Here is a 21,251-nt window from a genome sequence, read left to right as displayed (position 1 = left end):
GAGCAAGAGGAGTTTCAAGGAAGAAGGTATATGTATTCGCGACACTTCGTGTTTCGTAAGAGAGTCGCGGGAGAAATCACACGTCCGAGGCGGTTTTAAATTTTCTAGATTCTAACGGATCGCCTCGCTAAGTGAGCGGATCTCAACCTGTTTTAAATGCCCCCCGTACGAAACGTCTCCGATGTTTACGTCTCTTCGTTTTAATTCGATTTCTATTCCGAAGGAGATGCGCGCAACATTCTCTCCGCGGGCCTTTTCCCCGCGAGGGAATTTTAAAACCGACGACCGACGGCGAGATCGCGGGAAACGCATTGTGGGGTCTTCAAACCGGGGTCTCGCTGTGTATGACGAAATAACCACGAGAGTCGTTGCGCATTCGCAGTTTCTCCAGTTTCTGTGAATCCTAGCCTCGTCGAGCGCGCGTCGTCTCGCGTTGTGGGAGCGATTTACCGGATCGAAGGCCGGCCTTTTGGATGTTGAATTCAAGAAATTCAAGCACCGTGGCGACACATTCGCTCCGTCGAAGGCGTCCTCGGGAGGGAGCGTTTATTCTCGCGCTCAACTTCGCTATACTTTCTCCGTAGCGTCACTTTTTAACTCTAATCCAATTCATTCTCCAATGCCATCGCTTGTACGCGTGTACACGATCGTGGGTACACACAGCGCGAGCGGCACTTTAGTGCCCGGTGGTAATCAGTGCTCGTAAACGGAGGCAATGATCGGATTAACTCATGCATGCACGCACGCACGCACGCACGCAAGCAAGCAAACGTAATCCGTGACGCAAGCATGATCGCGAGTCCACCGATTATTTCCAGTTCGAGTTTTGTACATTGACCCTTCGCGGGAGATCGGCGAACGCGAATTACGTAGTTCGCGCGATCGCATCTCCGCGCGTTTCGTGCGCGCGATACTCAATCGGACGAAAAATCGTCCGATCTCTCCTTTCGGCAAAGATCAGCGCGCGGTCGAATCGAATCAGCGTGCTTTCTCTTTTTCTCCTCCTTTTTCGACTTTTTTCCCTTCTTTTTTTCTTCTTTGTCTTTGTCCCTCGTGAACGACGTTTAAAACGCGCGTGAAGAGCCAAGTGAGGCGTCAAAATCGGTTTACCTACCGACGGGATCTCTTTCGAAAGCGCATCGTATGTGTGTGCGCGCGCGCGTGTGTGTGTGCGTGTATGTGTGTGTCTGTGTGTGTGTTTCCGGCCGAGTCTGAGAATTCAAGCGACACTTGAGAGTGAGACTGGTTTCTAGTCTTTTGATATAGCTGTGCGAGAATCAATATGCCTATCAGAAACTGTTGCACATGGTTAAATAAAATCTGGATGTGCTCAAAACAAAAAAAAGGGTCCGCGTGAATGCGCCGTAAAAATTATCCCAGTTATTCGAGATCCTCTGGCGAGGTGGGTCGACGTAAAGCTTCCGCCAGATCCTCAGATAAGAGATGAAAACAAAGTCTTGTTGCCAGGAATTGCCAGGAATATTATAATCTCCTTCCTATCGCTTCGATCGCACTTCCCTCTGTCCCTCGAGAGATAGCTCTTAATTCATACGAGATATAATCCTTAATGTTTAGAGAGACAAGACATTGCCCTAAGGATGTTCTAAGGATCTGTCCTGGAGTCGCGGGACAATGGGATTCTGGAGGAACGGGCCAGCCGTGTGATGTGCTGCGCGATTGTTTACGCCGTTTTCTTTTATTATTAAAACATTTAGAAATTACACTCGTACGATGGTGTCCTTTTTACACAGTTACGGATCTCATCAATCATATTGGTCCTACTGTTAAATTAAGTATAACAAACTTGGTTTGCTTCCTCTTCGTTACTCCGTGTGTACCTGTCTGACTCTGTGTGTGTGTGTGTGTGTGTCGACAATTTAATTTGCTATATACACATTGTATGCAAGCATGCGCGCTGCATAAGGTCAGAGCCCTATTGTACGTAATATTGCGACGTCCAAAAGAATTGGAGCGAGAGAGACTCTCCTTAGCCCGGGACTCGCTCCGTTGTCGCTCCCCGTTTCCAGGATCGTCATGTCCGTCGTCGACCGATCGATCCGCGATCACGGAAATCGGGCGTCTCCCTTTTTTCAGTCGTCTCTCGACGAACTCTCTCTCTAGAGCTCGTAGGAGACTTCTTTATTTCTCTCTCTCTACGCGGTCTCCTGTTGCTTATTCTTCCCTTTCTCCCCCTCCTCTTCCTCCTTCGCTTCTCCGCACGCCGAGGCAGTGACACGGCTGATTTGGCAAGATTCTTTTAGCGACGTCGCACTACAACGTCGGATAGGCTCCGCGTTTTTCATTTTCCTTCCATTGTGACCAAGGACGAGAGAGAGATCGTCCACGTGCGCGGTAGTGTCGCGCTGACTATCGCGAATGATCAACCAAGGATTGAGAGAACTCGACTCGCGAACTTCGGTTCAGTTCCCGGGAGACACGGCGAAGACACGCGAAATCGATCTCTCGAGCTCGACACGACGCGCGCAAGTTTATTGTGTTTCGCGTCTATGTGTGTATGCATGTATGTGTGTGTGCGCGCGCGTCCCCCGCGTGTGCCGGAAAGTGAACTCGTCGAGAATAGACCGGTTCGACGTTCGCGACGTACCTGTTACGAGGTAAGTACGCGCCGAGAATCGTCGGCAACGCGTCCCCTTCCGACGGCACTTGTTGCGTATTTCTTACGATACTTTAGGCTCCGAAAGTGCGCGCACGAGGAAGTGGCGACGATGGTGGTGGATGGCACGCGGTGTGCCGCGTTGTTTGAGATCATTATTGTTTACAACTAATTGACGAGAAAGGGGGAGATTAGAAGGTCGACGATCCGCCGACGGACAGCAGTCTCGCGAAGACCGGCGGAGACGCACGGGGATGGTTGGCTGCTTCGAACGGCTGCGGCGAACGTTTTCCGGACGACGTTGTGTGAAGAAAAAGAAAAAAGAAGAACGGGGAAAACGAGGAGAAGAAATACGTCACGCCGCGTCGCATAAGTGTTTCGCCGGCTTATCCTTGATCACAATGCCGAACGATCCATATTGAGAACGTGTAACCTACTTTTTATCAGCGCTTTTTACACAATTTCCCTCTTAGCCAATCCTCGGGTTTCTTTCTTAGCGCAACGAATTTGTGCCCGGTAATTTCGATCGAATCCACAATCTATCTACCTATCTATTTATCTATCTATCTTCCTCCCTTCCTATTTTCTTTGTCGCCGAGAGGCGTCCATCCGCCCGACTAACATCGTCAACTCACGTGTGTATGTGTGTGTGTGTGTGTATATGTGTACGTACGTATTGCAAAACGACGAGCGAGTCAACTTACGTCTTCGCGCGCGCGCGCGGGTCCGAGCGCAATGGAAGATACATCGCGGAAGATAAGAGAACTCAGAATTGTTTTCAGAATCATTCATCAGCGTTCTGACACCGAGAGAACGAAGCTCAGCCGAAGACACCGAGGGCTTTCCCTCGGCTCTCGTTGCTCGCGTGAAACGTCAACCCGACGTGCTCGCACGCGCCGATATCGAAGTCGAAGACGCCGTATTCTCGCGGAATAACGCGCGCCTCATTCGCGTTAGAGTTAATTATCACTTAATTAAATGCAAGCGACGATAAAGTCGTAAATGAACAGTAAAAAAATATGTAGACCTCATCCGTGTGCGCGGCGAAGTCGCGGCGTGGCGGTTTTCGCGCGAATCGCTCGCTCTTGCGGCGTCGTTTACTCGTGAACAACGCAATATAATGAACGCGACGTTCCACTTTGTACTTACACCACCTCCGTCGACTCAATACGCCGCACCCCGACTCGCCACGTACACCTTATGTACTTTCGTATGTTACTTCTGCACGCATATATAGAAAATTGAACTTATAGAGCGCCACGGTTTCGTTTACGCGCACAGCCACACACGCTTCGCCCTCTTCCCGAGTGCAGGAGCTGCCGAGTTAAGATCGAGAGACGCTACCCCCCTACCCCCTCGTGCGTGCCAATGAACGCGAGACTCCTCTGTCGCACAATTAGGCCAACCTTGTAAGCTTGTTATCATAATTAGATTNCGAGTGCGTGCCCCGATGAGCCCGAGCTCCTCTCTTGCTCGCACGGGTCGAGCTTCGTACTTAGTCCTAAGGTAAATGTAGCTCGCGATACCGCCGGTTTCTGTAAATGCGTATCGCGAGCTACATTTACCTTAGGACTAAGTACGAAGCTCGACCCGTGCGAGCAAGAGAGGAGCTCGGGCTCATCGGGGCACGCACTCGGCAAGAACTGATCGTGCAAGGTGTACCTGGAGCGCGAACGCGCGACTACATGTCGTCGCGCTACACGTCGTCAACGGAGAACAACACTACGGAGGCTCCTCCAGGAAAACGCGCGCGCAGCTTCGTCGATCGTGCACGGGCGATATCGCCGGCGTATATATGCACCTTGCACCTTGGCAACTTGGCTCAAACCAGGCGGTACGCGACGTAATTGTGCCGGCAGGCATTCACGAGCGCGTGTATGTCCGTGATCCGGGCGAGGTAACCACCGGAGTAGTGCGCGGGTCACATGAAGAACTCCCTGGATCGGCTAATATGCAGTCACGACGCAGGTCGGTCCAGTACCGAGATCTCTATTAGCCTGAGCCCGCGCGTCGTCGGGTCCGTCAGCAGGAGGCCGCGCGGCTTATAGACCCTGTCGTTCTGCTCGCTGACGAACTTCGCCACCTTCCGCAGACACTTCTCGTAATGTGTCTCCTTGCATATGTACAACAAGTAACCCGTGATGCAGGCCAGGCAGCCCTCGCAGTACGTTCTGCAGCTGGGTCTCTCCGCCTCTGCGAAGTAACTGTTCAACTGATTGATGGTGTACTCGAAAGACTGTCGGTCCAGCTGAAAATCAGGGGACACCACGTCGTGAGAAATCCGGTACCGGTTGGTAATCGTAGGTTATGCTAGACCGATCGATGTTACCCGGTGAATATGACAATGCACTGATACGTTATTCGATGTCTCATTAATATGCTGTCATGTTCGCCGGGTAATTTGTCGGGTTGAGAAAGAGTATCGGGACGAGTCGATTTGATTCGACAATCGCGGTTACTCACTCTGCTTTCCAGTTCCGTTGGAAACCGCGTCTGGAACTTAACCATAGTGCCTTCGCTGTAGTCACGTTGTATAAAAACTTTCTGACAGTTTGGAGGAGGCCCTCCGCCCGCCTGCCCCCGTCCCGCCGCCATGTCCTCCAGGGCAGCGTGGTTGCCCTGAAAAGATGCACGACTGATTACGGTCGCTGTTGAAAAATGCATCGTCAGGCCCCGTATTCCCCGTTACTGAAAGCTTCATTCTCCTCCGAGCTCTCCGTAGTTTCTCAACGGTCACAAAGAATAACAAAGATAACTTCTTATCACTGCTGATACCGAAAATTGTCGGAGTTGCATTGTTTGACATCGCCATGTCAGCTGATCTACACTGACACACTTTTCCATGACACAACTGTGACCCCTTTAAGCGAGCCACTTAAACAGGCTGTCCCCGCGGAAAACGAAATCCGACGATGAACTCCTCCGGTCTCGCCGAGTTTCGCCGTTCACCGACGCTCGAATTTCCTCTCATTCTCAGCCTCTCTCGGCTGTGCGCCGTGGATAACCACAATAACCGCACCCAGGGTCTCACCTCGAAAATCGCGAAGACGGGCAGTCGCATTGTCGTTAGTTTCGCGCACAATCGTTTAGCGTGCGAGGACCAAGTCCACGAGGAGGAACATCCTCGAGAGGAGAAAGACGGATCTCCAAGGCGGAAGCGAAGAGCAGGAGCGTTTCGATCGAGCTGGATGACAGCCAGACCAGCCAGCCACGGAGAGAACGCGGACGGTTGGTTGAACGCGAGAAAGAAAGCGAGCGAGCGAGAGAGAGAGAGAGAGAGAGCGAGAGAGAGAGAGAGAAGGAGGATAGACTCACCAGTGGCATTTTGAGCTTCGTCTTGCCGGCTGTTTGGTACGATTCGGGCGTGAAACCGGGCTCTGCGACCCTACGGCTCGTCGCACGCGAGGACCACTCTCACGATTGCTGCGGGCCGACGCGCACGAACGACGATTATCCGCCGAGAAACTGCCGAGGAACTGTCCGTCGCCTGCACACGAACGGGGCTCCGTACGACGACTCGCGGCCGCCATGAATCGTGCGCGCGCAAACCGTTGTCAACCTCTCATACACGCACACACACACCCACACGCAGAGATAGTCGCGCGACGCCGGTCATAGTTCTCCCTCCAGCTTTGACGTTTTTACTCACACATACACATTCGTTTGCATTTATCATGAGGTAAGTGCACGTTCGGCCGCTGAGTCACGATGAGGCGGGAAAAAAAGGCCGCGTGAACAGCCGCGACCGAGCGAGTAGAACGAACCCGTAAGCTACGTTCATATTTTGCCGCTCCTTCTCGCGCGAGNGAGAAAGGGGGTGGGGAGGGAGGGGAAATTTCTGAGAGCGCGAAAATGGAGGTTCGACCGCGTCACTCCGGCGAGATCGTTTTCTGATACCGCGGAAGGTAGATAACGCGAAGGAGTAATATCGCTCGACGATTCGTCACGCTCGGGTGACGGATATTCGATCTGACAGAGCGTCTCGATCGATTGACGTGTCCATTATCCTCGCATAACGAGTTTCACTGTTACCGAGTCGGGAGGGGCGAATTCGCGCTCATGTAACGGACGTTTTAACGTTGCTCATGCAACGTCCGATAAAAGATGATTACACGTGATTACAGCGTGATTCGCGAAGTTTCGCGAGGATGCGGAAACGCCGATCGATCGCTGACGATCGAAGATTCGAATTACATTGAAAGCATTCGTTCATGGTTTCCACTGCTGTTAATTTATTAACGATGAGGTTTGTCGATGACATATCCGTGTATGAGGGTAATCGCACGCTCGATAATCACTGTGAATGACAGGAACGCTGTGAAGTAAGGCACGTCCATCCGCACGACCTTGAAACGAATATATAGACGCGCGGTGAGCGGATTTCTTACAATCCGAGTATCGCGGAGAAAAATTCGCAACTTTCTCCGCGGCGTAAGTAATCATCGACAACTGAAACGTGTTACCTGCCGACAAGCCGCGCTGCACGACGCTTCTGTAACAAGTTATAATCAGCAGAGACTTTATTCCAGGCGACGAGTCGTATCATTCCGCGTACTTGGAAGCACAGGTTGGAAACTCGGCTTCGATTAAACTTTCCGGTTGATAGAAATTGGCCCCGAGTAGCGCTCGTTTGCTATGATAAGAGCGACGTTAACACGCCGCAGAAAGTGCAGCACAGTGCAGTGTAGTAGGAAAGTTGAAGGTACCTTGATAATATCCTTGTGATATCCTTAGTACAAAGTACCGAGAGGGCGACGTGCATATAATAATAATAACAGAACCGTGCGAGAGTCCCCTGGTCGCCCCGTCGAATAATTTCGTCTTTGTTCGCGTTTCTTCCAGAATTGGTCCCGGTCGAGAGAATCGAAATATATCGGGAGTTGGAGATTGCTGAAGATCGGAAATCGAACTCCAGCAACTCCGATTTTCTCCCGTATTTTCTCTCCGATTCTTACACAGTCGTTTCTCCAGATGCTGCTCGGGTATCTCCTCTTCGGCATCCTGCGACAGCACCTCGGGATCCGGGGCCAAGTCAAAGGACGGAAGATCAGGGACTGTCGAAGCGGATGAGATCGGACACGTCCTGCCGCGAGCAGTGTTGGCACGGGACGGCCCACGGATCCTCCAGCTCCCACAGATCCGGATGTAAATGCTCACGACCTGGCGGGGGTCCACGTGGCGGACTGGGCAGATACCGTTCCGATACGTCGAAGAACCTCTCGAGCCTCTCGGGGTCGAAGGTTGGATATTCATAGAATTCTTCGTGCGGCTCCTCGAGCTCTTCCCACGGTATATCGTCCTGAAGGAACTCCTCCTCGAAGGGCGGCAGATCCTCCAGCAGAGGCTCCCTGGCCGCCTCCCTTTCCCTTTCTCTTTCCCTGATGCCAGCCATGCTTCTTTGAAGAAATTCGCGCGCCGCCACGACGGTCGGATGTTCCCTGCCGTACTCGATGCGGAACATCTCTCCCTCGATGTCGGGGACTCTGTGTTAAACGTGGACAAACCGGATCAGCAAGAGACTTCGTCTCAGCTTTGGTTCTTTCAAGAGCAACAATGAGACTCCGAAGAGCTTTCCCCCGCACCCTTTACCCAGCTACGAGAGAATGACTGTTAATCTCACTTTTCGATCATCTCCTTGGTCATTGTCACGTCGTTTTCTGTTCTGTCTAGGTATTGAATCATTGTTACTTGATACGTCGTCGCAATGACATTCTCATCATCCTCACCTCTGTATGTATCTAGGTCTCTCTTCTTCGGCGAGCTGCACGGCATTGCCGCCGACGTTCGCCACAGCCATCACAAAATCGCGCCTCGCCTGCTGCAAATCCTCCAGCTTGCCCTGCACCGTGGCAGCCTCCGACGCATCTTGCTCGTCGAGGGTCTCGCTGCGTCAAACGATACGGTCGTGAATCAACAACGTTGCCAACGTCGCACCAATGACAACCGGTAAAAGCTACTTTAATATCGGGAATAGATTCTCAACGACTTTCGCTAAAAATCCGATCAAATTACGCGACGATTTCAAATTGCTGCCAGTGAAATTTCCTCCGCTCGGTTTCGTTATGGATAGAAACGTGGATGGAAATGATTAACTTTTCGATTATCGCTGGACCACGAACGTTACAGAACTGGAAATTGGCGCTGGGAATTATCATTATTGTTCATTGATTAGTTCGATCAGAGTTTGGTGAAAGCCAGTCCTTTAGGATCTACCGAGGCAGCGGATTCCTCCCGCCTTCGTCCGTTCACTTTTCAGTTAAGTGTCCGTGAGTATCACCGACCTGATCACTTGGATCGAGCGGTTCGCCACTTCGGATACCGCCTCGGCGCCTTCTACGGTCGGTTGGGGGATGCTGACGATCGTGGTGCGATTCTCGTCCACCACCCGCGGCGGTATTACGATGCTGTCGATCGGCCCTTCGCCGACCGGCTCGGCTTGGATCACTTGAGCGTTCATCGTCCTCGCCAGTTCCCTGGTCCTCTCCGGGATAGGCGGCAATTCTGCTCTGACCGGCGACGGCCTCCTCAGTTCTCTGGGGGCCAAGATCGACGGCGACGGCTTCCTCAGTTCTCTGGGTGGCGAGGGCGGCGGCGGCGGCCTCCTCACTTCTCTGGGAGGCGAGATCGGCGGCGACGGCGTCGGGGCGCGTCTCGCAGCTCTCTCTCTACCAAATCTACCCGTGCGGGTGTAATTTCGCTCGTTACCAAGATCTTGGAAGGATCTTGGAATTGGATTCCCTCGAAATTGCATCCGGTCTTTATAGTCGACTCGAAGTTTCACCAATTCCGAGACATATTAGTTAAATTCGTCTTACACGCTCTCGTACTGAAAGCGCCGTTTTATCTTCATTTCTCATTACATGCCGAAGGAAGAAAAGAATAATGCTTCCAGCGCGAAAGCGTGCAAGATGAACTGAGCCATTGTTTCCAAAATATCCGGTGTGCGCGCAAACGCTTTTTAGTCTTTTTCCGCAAGTTTTTGCTACATTTTCACTTTCACGTTTCTTCCAATTTTCATTTTCCCAATTTTTCATTGTATCGTTGGTTTTACTTCTACTTTGTTCTTATTTTCATTTTCACTCTGTTTATACATAACTAAAAGACTGAAAACTTTGCAAACGCGCAATATGTCAAATTTACAATCGTTTGAGTGATGCTTAGTGGTCGAAGAACCGAGTGATTTTCGAAGATGACCGACCTGGCATCACCGCTGACCGGAGCGAGAGTCCTTCTCGGTGCCCTTCGCATGGGTAGCGCTTCCTCCCGCTTACGCTCGTACTCTTGCTTGAACTTCTCCGCGTGCTTCACCCGGGCCAACATCGCCTTCGTCATGGTCGGCTTGGTAAATTCGACCTTTTTCGGCTCAGCGACGACATGCTTGCGCCTTACGACCACTTGTGGTTCTACTTGCTGCGGCCTTCCCGTTTCCTTCTTCTGTTCATATTCCTTTACCAGAGCGGCCGACCTCGCCTGCCGCATCGCTTGCGTTTTCGTGAGGCCGGGCGCACCGATTCGTCTCCGGGTCGCCATCGTTGATCGTCCTCGGTACTAAGTGACTCTTGACATGCGAGAAAGAAGTCATTATCAACGCGTCCCCGCCTCGTGTAGGCACGAGGTTCGGCGCTATTGGAAAAGATAATAGTAAACGATAAACTGACTGAGTGATTTAAAGAGAAACGTAGAGACCTCGTGAAAGGGTGCTTTATGAAGTTCCTGAAGAATGGATTTGCTTGGCGCGACGATTCCCCTTGGCGCTCGGACGGCTGATTCGATATCTTTTCATGTTGCGGAAACTTGCGATCTTAGATAACTCATCCCAGACGTTGGGTGGGCCCCGGTTAAGGCCAGCTGGATTGATTCGTCATTGTGCACGGGAATTTGGAATTACAATGGGCCTGAAGGATTTGTGCAACTTAGCACGCGAGGAAGTCACGCGTGACAGATGATACGGCTTTTGTTTCGCTCTCGCATCTCTTCGTGGAGATAGACGAGAGTCCCTGAAGTTAGCCCCGCAGTTGCGGGCACATCCTTTCGCACTTGTCTATCCGTTTTCCGTGCAATGACGAATGTTATTTTTTCATGCGGAGTCCTTTATTTCATTACGTATATTTTATTCCTATAAACTACGCAATACAAATGAATCTTTTTATATATACATATGTACAGTTAAAATACGTGCGGTCGGTTGTGAAAAAGTCGCGATGCTTTTTTCCGTTAGTTTCGGAACACATCCCGTGTCCAACGAATTTGTTTTTCAGCAATTCTCAGGAGATACATTTTCCTGGACACGAGATACGTTGCGAGATTAATCGAAAAGAAAAAATGTTGCAACGAAAATCTCGACATTTAGTAATCCGCCGCGTTACTAGCCAAGTAATCGCGACGCCCGATGTTCGACGCTTGCTTATTCTGCACGGCTTCCAGTTTCGGACACTCGGTGATCCTGTGACCAAGACCGCCGCAGTAACTGCAACCACGTTCGTCTGTAACGAAGGGAAAGGAATGTAAATCTCTCCGTATCTTCAAATTCGCAGGTGGATACGAGTCCGATTTGAGAAGAAAGGCGTGTGTATTATAATGAGTAACAATCTTACCTCCCAGATTGAGGTACTTCTCGTTCTCCGAGCAGAGTTCCAACAAGAACGGCGGCACCTTCTGCTTCGCCTCCATCAGCAGATGCTTGAGATCCAGTAGCACCGATTCGTCGTTCGCCTTGTTGATGAAAGTCGTCGCGATGCCGGTGCGTCCCGAACGACCGGTACGTCCGATCCTGTGAACTGTATTAAGAGAGATGCGTTAACGTCCGTGCGGTTACCTTCTGTTACGGTAAATTCTCGGGTATATCGACGATATATTACCGTAATTCTCCACGTCGTCGGGCATGTCGTAATTAATCACATGTTGCACATCGGCAAAATCGAGACCCTTGGACGCAACGTCCGTCGCAACCAGCACGTCTTTCCGACCTCCGCGAAACGCCTCGACGGAACGCGATCTCTCTTCCTGATCTGTAAGTAACAATATTCGTACTTCACGCAGGCCCAGTTTTCCATTAATTTGTAGTTCAGGTTTAATCTGATGATGACGCAAAAACTATGTTTTTCTTTATTCATAGTTAGTTTCATAGTTAGTTAAAAAACCATGAATAGAAAAGTACAATTTTCGCATGATCAGTTTAGGTCTAATCCACAGGTTAACCAGAAAATGAGAAACCAGGTCATGGTAGAAAAATAAGAATAAACGTTACGCCATCAATGTTCGATTCGGTTGCGTGTGATATTTCAATTTTGAAACGCTAGTAAGATTTATTAACAGCGCCTCGGGAGAAAACGCACCTATGCCTCCGTGTATCGCGACAGCTTCCACTCCTTTGATGAGCAGGTATTCGTGGATGGCGTCTACGTCGCGCTTCTTCTCCGCGAATATCAACACCGGCGGCGCGGTCTTCTGGAGACATTCCAGGAGGTAGACAATTTTAGCCTCTTGCTTGACATACTCGACTTCCTGTATCACGTTCATCGAAGCGGCGCCGGCGCGCCCGACGTTTATCGTCACGGGTTTCACCAACGCCGAGCGTGCGAAGTTTTGAATTCTCTTCGGCATGGTGGCGGAAAACAGCAGCGTCTGCCTTTGACCCTGCGGTAAGAAACGATAAGTATTGAGCAACTTGCATTTTCTCTTGATAAGCGACGCTCAAATGAGCGTCTCTAGGATTTCACAATAACCGGGGGAATGATTACCCTAAAAAATGAAAATATCGTTCGCACGTCTTCCTCAAAGCCCATATCTATCATACGATCCGCCTCGTCCATGCAAAGGTAACGGCACACGCTCAAGGTGACCATCTTTTTGTGTAGCATATCCATCAGCCGCCCTGGTGTTGCTACCATTATATGCACTCCTCTGTGAGTTGTACAAAACGCATATTACAGATTAATGTCGCAGACATTGAGAAAGAACATATCGAAAATACGAACAGAGAGAGAGAGAGTCGAACGACAATGAATACTGACTTGTTAATGGTCACTAATGACTCCGAAACCGGCACACCTCCGATCGCCAAACAGCTACGTATCTCCGGGCAGTCCGCTTGTCGTAAGCTGGTGGTGTAGTGTCGAATTATGTCGTAGGTTTGCTTAGCCAATTCTCTCGAAGGACATATTATCAAACCTGTGAACAAAAAGATAAAAAGATATACGTTTTCGTTATGACGAAGTATTGTTCCATCTAATAATTTTTATATAAATGCTTACCATAGGGTCCCTCCTTTTTGATGAACGGCATATTCAACTCTTGTTCCAGGCAAAACTCAATAATAGGTAAAACGAATACCAATGTTTTACCGCTACCGGTGGAAGCTATGCCGATCATGTCACGACCAGACAACCTACAATTGTTTAATATTAGCATTTTCTCTTTGATTTGTTTTATAAACTCTAAAGATTCCTAATCCCTCGCGTCAATCTTGTTTAATGACGACAGAAGTGAGGAAATGTATGTCCGGAATTTTTGTGATATATATTTAAAAAAAAAGAAGATATCCATAAAATAATATTTAACATCATAAAACAAGACGGCCGTGGCGGGGACACAGGAGCTTTAAAGCACAGCGATATCGGATATAAATGAATGTGAAAAAGAACTTACACCGTAGGTATGCCTTGAACTTGAATGGGAGTTGGTTTGATGATTCCTTTCTGTTCCAACCCGTACAGGATTCCTCGGTGAAATTTCATCTCCTTGAAGCTCTTCAAGGGTGGCGGCACCTCGTCACCTTCCACAAGTATCCTGAGCTTTCTTCGTACTCGTTCGTGACGTATTTCTCCCAAATGGAGTATCGTTCTTGATGGGTGCCAACTAGTCTTGATAGGATCCTTGTACTGAATACCCTTCGCCAATTCAGCTACGCCCATCAAAGCTTTATTCTCAGCAACACTCTCCAAGATCTTCTCTTCCTCCTTCAATTGCTTTTCCATAGCGCTCTCCTTCTTGGCTAAAATATTACAACAAGGATTTTATATGCACAAGTTCCTAGTCATGCTAGTCTTTTTTAACTTTCCACGCATCGAGTTTAATACCTTCAGCCAGTTTTTTGAGTTCGGTATGTTGATCCAGAAGAGAAATATTGGACTTCCTTCCCCAGACTTGTCCATCGTCGTTGTCAGCATCATCTCTCTCATTCTCACTACTGCTCTTCCCAAGGGCACTGGTACCTTCCTCTTTCAACTGCCCGAGCTTACCCAACTTGGTAAGCAATTGTTTCTTACGATGCTTAACAGGTACGTACGGCACATACTCATCGTCTGTGTCTAAAGGACTATCTTCTTCCTCCTCTCTTCTGTACTTCTACATCAAAAATAATTGCCAATTCAATACAACGGTGGTGAATTAAATAATTCGTTAAATCGAAGAAATTTATAACGTATGAGGTTACCTTTACTGAAGGCTCAAAATTGTCCTGATTATTTTCACTCATTGTAGACAATTTTGGAGAGAATATCGTCAAGTTCTTCGAAAATTATATACACTCTGACGTTTTACTATTAATTATAATTTTACTTTACATATTCTTTCTATAAAAGAACGAACATACATCTTTTGCACACGATTTGGCGTAATCACAAACATAAAGGACCGTTTACAATAGTCGTAAAATAAAGCTGCGTTTGTAAATCGGAGACATCGGTTTGACCTTAAGATTATTTACAATCTTTAGCCAATGAAACGACTTTCCTAGAGTAAACAGAGTTCCTCATAAGAAAAGAATGGTAAACTCGTCACGTGACCCCGTCTCCTCTGATTGGTTAAGGATGATTTTCACCAACTTCGTTTAAAACCGAAACGACCAATCGTATTGGCCAATTAGCTGATGAATGCGATTGGTCAATTCCGTTGAAAAAGTACGTCTAAACTACCATAAGTCGGACAAGAGACGACGATCAAATCGCAGCTTAATTTTAGCGAAATAACATTTTACAAGATAGTTTCTTCATTTTCGCCTGCTATGAGTTAAAATAAAATATAGAAATGCCTACGGGGGCAGAACGGCCGGCTTCGATGCCTTTTCAGGATAGTCAGTACAACTGGACGGACGATTTACCAGTTTGCAAACAATCCGGTATGCTTTATTTTGTTATCTTCATATTATAACCTAGAAATTTAACGTTTATTAAGTATGTGCAAAAGTTGTAATGTGTCGACCATATAAAAGTGAAAATTTGCTAAAAAAGACTAAAATTTTTTTACACACTTAATAACAATAACATTGATATTGTCAATGAAAAGAGTTATTTATTTGGCGAACTTTAAAAGGTATAGTTATAAAGTTATAAAACATATATTATTCGTGATATGCCTTAATTATTTAATTATTTACATATCGATATATATATACTTTTTTGTGTTTCTTTTATTTTTATATAATACTACTTTATGTTACGATCCAGGAGTGGGTTTTTCCACCAATCAGATATATCGGGAAGATGGGTATCGACAAGAGGAGCATCCATTCGAAGATCGCAGTTTTCACTGCAGATACGACGACTCCACATTTCTTTACGGTGTATTTGATGGTCATGAAGGTACCAAAGCAGCTAATTTTGCTATGCAAAGAATAGCTGCAGAAATCTTACTCGGACAGCTGATTGGCAAGGCAACTGACGAAGAAGTAAAAGAGGTTCTCCGGTAAATATCAATGTAACATACAATATAATATAAAATGTATACATTATGTATGTAATATACAAAGATAACGGTTTTATTGACTGTGTGCAAAATATTTATTCTGTGTACAGACAGGCATTCATAGCAGTTGAAAAAGGATATTTGGAGTCAATAGGTGATCTATTGGCGGAACGTACTAGTCTACAATTTGATATTCCCGATGGACTGAACTCTTATGAAACATATCAGAAGTTTCCAGACTTGGTTAGTCATGTGATATTTAAAATTGAATATGAATCCTTGACATTTATTACTCATATAATTTATTCTTCCTCAGGTTGACAAGCTAAATGCATTAAATTGCGAACTGTCTGCTGGAACCAGTGCCGTGGTTGCTTTGGTATTTAAAGGGCGATTGTACGTCGCGAATGTCGGTGACAGTAGGGCATTGTTATGCAAAACAGATAGCAATCAAGTCCTAAGAGTCGTGCAATTAAGCGTGGACCATGACTTGAGAAACGAGGACGAGCTGCTGCGACTGTCTCAGTTAGGTTTGGACGTCGAATCGGTCAGACAAGGTACGTTTGATCTGATTTATTTAGGCTCTCGTTAAAGAAGAAAAGATTCCGGTAAATAGGAAGCGATATATTGAAGGTTCTCACCTTGGAAATCAGGAAAACACACGCTGTCTCGGTAATTATCTCGTCAAGGGAGGATACAGGGAGTTCGAAGAACTGGCATCTTCTGCGGCGGAACCCATTATCGCAGAACCGGAGATCCATGGCAGTATCGAGCTGGATGAATCCTGCAGATTCTTGTTGCTCATGTCACGTGGCCTGTACAAGTCGTTGGAGGAAGCGACCGGCACCGAACAAGTTAACAAAGAATTGGCTCTAATAGCGGTTGAACAGGTATTATCTCGACCTGAGTGACATAAATACGTAATCACACTACGGTTTAGGGTTGAAATTACATTGACATTTGGCCAATCAGAGCAAAGTTCACTAAACCCGTACTGTTAATCATGTCTTAACGAACTTTGGTGAGGTCAGTCGCATATTTTCCCTCTGTCCTAAAAATGTCATAACTTGAAGACATTTGAATTCTCACTTTCGACTAATTCACTTCAGGGAAGGTAAAAATGTATCCTCTCTCTCTCTCTCTACTGCTTGAACTGAATAAACAGTAGATAGTACTTCAATATAAATTCAAAAGTCTGATTATTTTATTACTTCTTTTTTTTTAATTACCTTCAATTCCAGTTTCGAGTACAATCAACTTTGACTGGCGTTGCTCAAGCGGTAGTGGACAAGATAGTGAGAATTCATCATGACGTGAACATGAGCACCCTGACCAGCGGCAAACGAGACGACATTACACTCTTGGTGCGGAACTTCAATTTCCCGCTACCGCACGCTCTGAAGAGCCCGACCAGCCAGTCCGTCAGATTCAATCCCGTGGTGCAGACCGCACCGATCAGGACCATACCAGATAACGAAGACTTCTCGAGTACCGGCACCGGTATCACCGACGACAACTTCGACACGTCCACGACCGAGACTTCGACGACTACGTCGGACATGTATCCACCTAACGCCAGAATAACAGATCGAAACGCCAAGATCAAGCCCTACGTCGATTTCTCGGAGTATTACGAAAACGTCGATAAGAGACGGCAGGAGGGAACTTTACCGGAAGGTATAGATTTCTAACATTTTGTTTTTGTTATATTCCCAAATAAAAGATACTTATAATCCTTAGGATCTCCATCTGTAAGGATTAAATTTATAGAAGTCTGAGAGAGATAGAGAGAGAGAAAGAGAGAGAAAGAGAGAGTAATATCTGTTCGAGAGTCTGAGGGGAAAAAATGCGCGAGATTAAGCCTAGAAAATCGAAACCGGGACCTTCCACTTGCTGTCCGTGCTCCCATTTCCGGTGTGGGAAGAACTGGAGCCAGACGGGAAATATGATTTCAGGAACCGTTTTATACGTACTCCGCCGTGGAATGTTTCTCCGTTCAATCAGTTTTGCTTCACCGAGTTTCAATACAGCTGAATGTTCGGACGAATGTTGTCAATCGCAGCAACAAAGATATCCCGTTCTTCTCCGACCGGTGCCTCTTCACTTACACGAACTGAGATTTTCCCACGTTACATTAATTAGGCTAGACTAGTATCTTATAAGAATGATCGAGGACGATATTGTAATTATGTGTAAGCATAAGCGAATGTTCCTATCATTGCAGCACATGTATTTCTCATTGATATTTAAACGCGTGTTACTTAACACATCAGTTTGCAATATTTATGCAATATTTTTGCGACGTTTGTTACTATTCTGTACAGTATTGTTACGTATATTTGTTTCGTCGAGATAAAATATCACCTGTGTAAATTTATCCGAGAGTATGAGAATGAGAGAGAGAGAGAGAGAGATATTAAACAACTTGGTGAGTTGCAAGTCATCGTCAATTTTCAAGCCGACAACATGTTGCTTACAGTTTCTTGTTTTAGCGTCGGGATAACAAAACATTGACGAGAGAACACAGCCGTTCGCGCGGGATTCGGCACGAATGGTTGCTCCTACTTCACAAAACATGACGTAAAACGTATCGACTCGAACATAGAATTAGCGCGCACACATTTGGCGATCGCTACCGGCACTTGGAAATATTGCGCACGACCGTATCTATTTACAAGCCACGTCGAAGGAGTTACAGATATTTCGTTGGATTGGTCTTCAGCCGGTCGAACGCGGCCTTCTCGAGGCACTCCCGGTGATCGGGATGCGCGATCTGAATCAGCGCGTTCGCCCTCTGCCGCAGCGTCTTGCCGAAGAGCTGCGCCACGCCGTGCTCCGTGACTATGTAATGCGCGTGGGCCCTCGTGACCACCACTCCGGCTCCTGCGATGGGAATTCGTGGGAACTGACGATACTTTTCCGACACGAAAATCTCGCACGAAGCTTGTCTCAAGCGAGATACTCGCGTATTTCTAGCTGAGCTAGCTCGCCATCCTCTGTCTTTAGAACGGAAGAAGTATGTAACCCAACCGAGTGTCTCGCGCGAGGCGAGCTTCGGGTAAAACAAATCTGTCGGTCTTCGTGAGACGAAGCGGAAACTCGGTTCGCCAAGTCGCGCTCTCGCATACCGTTTTTCAGCACCGGCTGTATCTTACTCTCCCCGCTGCTCGTGACCGAGGGGAACGCGATGATGGCTTTCCCATGGCCGTCTTCACCTTTCGCGGCGCCCTGAGCGAAGTCCAACTGGCCACCGAAGCCGGAGTATATCTTACAGCCGAGACTGTCCGAGCACACCTGACCGGTGATGTCTATCTCGATGCAGGAGTTCACGGCCGTCATCTTCGGCTGTTCCGAGATCACCCGGGGATCGTTCACATAATTCAACGCCAACATCTCTAACGTGACGGTCGTTTACGAAAGCGGTTACGAGGACACTCCTCTCCGTAGTTGACGAGAGCGAAATCACGATCATCAAGCCGAATGTCATAATTACCGACGAACGGATTCGCGTGCAAGAAATCGTACAGCTTCTTCGTGCCGACCGCCATCGAGCCGACCATGCGTCCGCGATGCTTCTTCTTATTCCTGTTCGTAATGACACCCTCCTCGACGAGGTCGACCATCGCGTCGCCGAGCACCTCCGAGTGTACACCCAGATCCTTGTGGTACGACAGGGCGTGCAGCACCGCGTCGGGAATTTTGCCTATGCCGAGCTGCAGCGTCGCACCGTCGTCGATCAGTCGCTGGGCGATGAGCTTGCCGATCTCATACTCGAGTTCGTTGGGCTGCGTCGACGCCACGGAGGGCAGGGGGCAGTCGTACTTCACCGCCAGGTCGAAGTGGCTCGAATGGATCACCGTGTCGCCGTGCGTCCTCGGCATGTGCTCGTTCACTTGCGCTGAAGGAGAAACATCGAGTAGCGTTAATTAAGAAAAAAAAGAAAAAAAAAGAAACGCGAAGTGTAGCGTGAATTATTCGCTTCGGTGCTTTGTTACTTCAGTGATTTTATTTGTCCGATACTCGATGATATTAATTTCAAAGCCGATAAATGCTAGTTTTCGCAAATTTCTCTCAATTTTGTCAAGTTAAGCGCAGGAGTTGATGTTTCTGATACGAACCGACGATGATTTTGGCGGTGCAGACCGCAGCGCGGGTGCAATCCGCGCTGACGCCCAGCGAGCAGAAGCCACGCGCGTCCGGCGTGCTCACGTGAATCAGCGCGATGTCGGGCACGAGCTGCTTCTCGTAGAACAACCTCGGCGCCTCGTGCAGGAATATCGGGATATAGTCCGCCCGTCCGTCGTTCACCGCCTCCCTGACGTTAGCGCCGACGTAGAGGCTGATGGATCTGAAGTGCTCTTGAACGTAAGACCGTGCGTTACTTATCAGTTTCCCGTTGGTTTGAGCGGCGCGCGTCGTGCTACTGCGAATAGCGTACTCTCGAATTCCGGGTTGGCGAACGGCGCGTCATCCTCGAGGCACATGTGAAACAACCGGACGCTGCGCAGATTGTTGCACAGCCCGTGCTCGGTCATGGCGCGCACGAGCTCCACCGGCGTAGCCGCGCCGCCTTGCACGAAGACAAGGTGCTCTGGAAGTGATTCGTGAAGACGGTTGGATGAAGATAATCGGAAGTTGGAGATAAGACACGGAATGGCTGAATTTGTAGTTTTGCACTCTTAACGTAAGATAAGCGGGGATGAATTTCGCGAATGAACGCTGAGCAATGAAACATTTTTCGCTGCCAATATGGATAAAAGCGTGTAAATTTAGCGACGCAACACTCGTGAGATGACAAATTGGAAATCAGGTAAACCAAGTGTGTAGTGATACCGAATTCATAGTTTTATTTCGAATCTAACGTGAGAGATCAATTCATAGTTATATTTCGAATCTAACATGAGAGATCAATTCCGCAAGTAACAGTCGGATATAATTAAGAAAGACTTTTGCTGCATCTAGCGTGGCTACTAATGCCGAGGTACAGCAGCAGCGGCGTGCGCAAGATAAGAATTGAGTGGCTAAGTAACCAAGTTGACAGTTTTATCGCACTCTAACGTAACATACGAGTTAAATGTGATTTTGGAGATGTGAATTTAATCAATCGCCAGGTAATTGAGGACTGTCTTGCTATCGTGTGATACAACGTGTGATTTATGGTCACGAGCACCTGAATTTATGATCTTCACCGCGTCCTCCACGCAAACCCATTTCGGACACCGTTTCAACGGGTGGAAGGGTTCCCTCAGTAAGTATCGGCGTTCGCATAAGTGGAAAGGCTTCGCGTGACAAATCCTGCCGAGCACCGTTCTCAGATTCCGGAACATCTTCTCATCGTCTGACGATGCCCTCACGTTGTAGCGAGTCAATTACGACGAGATCCTTCGCTAAATGGGACAGCGACGGATAGGCCGTGCGAGAAAATTCCCGTGATGTATGTACACGTATATCAGCTAAAAAAGGATCACGCCGACCGTAAACGTCAAACGAGACGAATCCGCCGTTGCCATCTCCTCGCTAGAAAACGCCTCGAACATCTGAGTTGGCGGCGGTTCGATTTTTCGACCGATGTTCGCGCGGTTGGCCCGGCGAAAACTATCGATTTGAACTTTCCCACGAATGTCCCGTTCCGAGCTTCTTTGTTATTACAATGAGGAGATAATCCACGAGAATGTGACGTGTGTGTGTGTGTGTGTGTGTGTGTGTGTGTGTGTGTGTGTGTGTGTGTGTGTGTGTGTGTGTGTGTGTGTGTGTGTGTGTGTGTGTGTGTGTGTGTGTGTGTGTGTGTGTGTGTGTGTGTGTGTGTGTGTGTGTGTGTGTGTGTGTGTGTGTGTGTGTGTGTGTGTGTGTGTGTGTGTGTGTGTGTGTGTGTGTGTGTGTGTGTGTGTGTGTGTGTGTGTGTGTGTGTGTGTGTGTGTGTGTGTGTGTGTGTGTGTGTGTGTGTGTGTGNTGT

At 48.1% G+C, this 21,251-nt stretch overlaps 5 protein-coding genes across 5 annotated transcripts; 1 reads left to right on the top strand and 4 right to left on the bottom strand.

The window, feature by feature from the left end:
- Nucleotides 1-4,165: 4,165 nt before the first annotated feature.
- On the bottom strand, nt 4,166-5,886 carry LOC106749775 (golgin subfamily A member 7). Its single transcript, XM_014629577.1, has 3 exons — nt 5,646-5,886; nt 5,078-5,233; nt 4,166-4,862 (listed from the first exon to the last, which is right to left on the bottom strand). Exons 1-3 carry the CDS (start codon nt 5,673-5,675, stop codon nt 4,572-4,574), a joined length of 477 nt encoding a protein of 158 aa, XP_014485063.1. The 5' UTR covers nt 5,676-5,886; the 3' UTR covers nt 4,166-4,571.
- A 1,583-nt stretch (nt 5,887-7,469) lies between these two features.
- LOC106749811 lies at nt 7,470-10,153 on the bottom strand. Its single transcript, XM_014629662.1, has 5 exons — nt 9,813-10,153; nt 9,211-9,288; nt 8,896-9,147; nt 8,341-8,499; nt 7,470-8,097 (listed from the first exon to the last, which is right to left on the bottom strand). The coding sequence occupies exons 1-5, from the start codon at nt 10,142-10,144 to the stop codon at nt 7,662-7,664; spliced, it is 1,257 nt and encodes a 418-aa protein (XP_014485148.1). The 5' UTR covers nt 10,145-10,153; the 3' UTR covers nt 7,470-7,661.
- Nucleotides 10,154-10,745: 592 nt separating this feature from the next.
- LOC106749810 (ATP-dependent RNA helicase abstrakt) lies at nt 10,746-14,241 on the bottom strand. The gene is made up of 10 exons (XM_014629661.1): nt 14,049-14,241; nt 13,693-13,960; nt 13,262-13,607; nt 12,868-13,001; nt 12,628-12,784; nt 12,355-12,517; nt 11,950-12,250; nt 11,473-11,622; nt 11,209-11,391; nt 10,746-11,097 (listed from the first exon to the last, which is right to left on the bottom strand). The coding sequence occupies exons 1-10, from the start codon at nt 14,088-14,090 to the stop codon at nt 10,961-10,963; spliced, it is 1,881 nt and encodes a 626-aa protein (XP_014485147.1). The 5' UTR covers nt 14,091-14,241; the 3' UTR covers nt 10,746-10,960.
- Nucleotides 14,242-14,543: 302 nt separating this feature from the next.
- Nucleotides 14,544-17,737, top strand: LOC106749801 (TGF-beta-activated kinase 1 and MAP3K7-binding protein 1-like). Its single transcript, XM_014629645.1, has 7 exons — nt 14,544-14,732; nt 15,061-15,298; nt 15,409-15,541; nt 15,615-15,855; nt 15,932-16,188; nt 16,540-16,975; nt 17,039-17,737. Exons 1-7 carry the CDS (start codon nt 14,642-14,644, stop codon nt 17,074-17,076), a joined length of 1,434 nt encoding a protein of 477 aa, XP_014485131.1. The 5' UTR covers nt 14,544-14,641; the 3' UTR covers nt 17,077-17,737.
- LOC106749802 (4-hydroxybutyrate coenzyme A transferase-like) lies at nt 17,728-21,047 on the bottom strand. The gene is made up of 6 exons (XM_014629646.1): nt 20,469-21,047; nt 19,737-19,889; nt 19,417-19,656; nt 18,792-19,196; nt 18,427-18,693; nt 17,728-18,181 (listed from the first exon to the last, which is right to left on the bottom strand). Exons 1-6 carry the CDS (start codon nt 20,623-20,625, stop codon nt 17,991-17,993), a joined length of 1,413 nt encoding a protein of 470 aa, XP_014485132.1. The 5' UTR covers nt 20,626-21,047; the 3' UTR covers nt 17,728-17,990.
- Nucleotides 21,048-21,251: the final 204 nt, after the last annotated feature.

Source organism: Dinoponera quadriceps, unplaced genomic scaffold (assembly GCF_001313825.1).
Source record: "Dinoponera quadriceps isolate SergipeBrazil2010 unplaced genomic scaffold, ASM131382v1 scaffold3289, whole genome shotgun sequence".
NCBI lineage: Eukaryota > Metazoa > Arthropoda > Insecta > Hymenoptera > Formicidae > Dinoponera > Dinoponera quadriceps.
The sequence above is the reverse complement of the archived record's forward strand: the minus strand, read 5'-3'. Positions and strand labels throughout refer to the sequence as shown.

What these genes read in the sequence shown, in the direction of transcription:
- LOC106749775 (XM_014629577.1), bottom strand. Translation starts at nt 5,675, where the DNA reads ATGCGACTGCCCGTCTTCGCGATTTTCGAG. An exon ending in CCGTCTTCGCGATTTTCGAG is followed by an intron (nt 5,234 to 5,645) that starts GTGAGACCCTGG and finishes GCATCTTTTCAG; the next exon opens with GGCAACCACGCTGCCCTGGA. An exon ending in CAACGGAACTGGAAAGCAGA is followed by an intron (nt 4,863 to 5,077) that starts GTGAGTAACCGC and finishes CCTGATTTTCAG; the next exon opens with CTGGACCGACAGTCTTTCGA.
- LOC106749811 (XM_014629662.1), bottom strand. Translation starts at nt 10,144, where the DNA reads ATGGCGACCCGGAGACGAATCGGTGCGCCCGGCCTCACGAAAACGCAA. An exon ending in CCGGTCAGCGGTGATGCCAG is followed by an intron (nt 9,289 to 9,812) that starts GTCGGTCATCTT and finishes CCGCACGGGTAG; the next exon opens with ATTTGGTAGAGAGAGAGCTG. An exon ending in CGCTCGATCCAAGTGATCAG is followed by an intron (nt 8,500 to 8,895) that starts GTCGGTGATACT and finishes CGTTTGACGCAG; the next exon opens with CGAGACCCTCGACGAGCAAG.
- LOC106749810 (XM_014629661.1), bottom strand. Translation starts at nt 14,090, where the DNA reads ATGAGTGAAAATAATCAGGACAATTTTGAGCCTTCAGTAAAG. An exon ending in GTTCAAGGCATACCTACGGT is followed by an intron (nt 13,002 to 13,261) that starts GTAAGTTCTTTT and finishes AAACAATTGTAG; the next exon opens with GTTGTCTGGTCGTGACATGA. An exon ending in GAAGTACCTCAATCTGGGAG is followed by an intron (nt 11,098 to 11,208) that starts GTAAGATTGTTA and finishes CCTTCGTTACAG; the next exon opens with ACGAACGTGGTTGCAGTTAC.
- LOC106749801 (XM_014629645.1), top strand. Translation starts at nt 14,642, where the DNA reads ATGCCTACGGGGGCAGAACGGCCGGCTTCGATGCCTTTTCAGGATAGT. An exon ending in ACCAGTTTGCAAACAATCCG is followed by an intron (nt 14,733 to 15,060) that starts GTATGCTTTATT and finishes GTTACGATCCAG; the next exon opens with GAGTGGGTTTTTCCACCAAT. An exon ending in GAAGTAAAAGAGGTTCTCCG is followed by an intron (nt 15,299 to 15,408) that starts GTAAATATCAAT and finishes TTCTGTGTACAG; the next exon opens with ACAGGCATTCATAGCAGTTG.
- LOC106749802 (XM_014629646.1), bottom strand. Translation starts at nt 20,625, where the DNA reads ATGTTCCGGAATCTGAGAACGGTGCTCGGCAGGATTTGTCACGCGAAG. An exon ending in CACCGCCAAAATCATCGTCG is followed by an intron (nt 19,197 to 19,416) that starts GTTCGTATCAGA and finishes TTTCTCCTTCAG; the next exon opens with CGCAAGTGAACGAGCACATG. An exon ending in GCACGCGAATCCGTTCGTCG is followed by an intron (nt 18,694 to 18,791) that starts GTAATTATGACA and finishes CCGTCACGTTAG; the next exon opens with AGATGTTGGCGTTGAATTAT.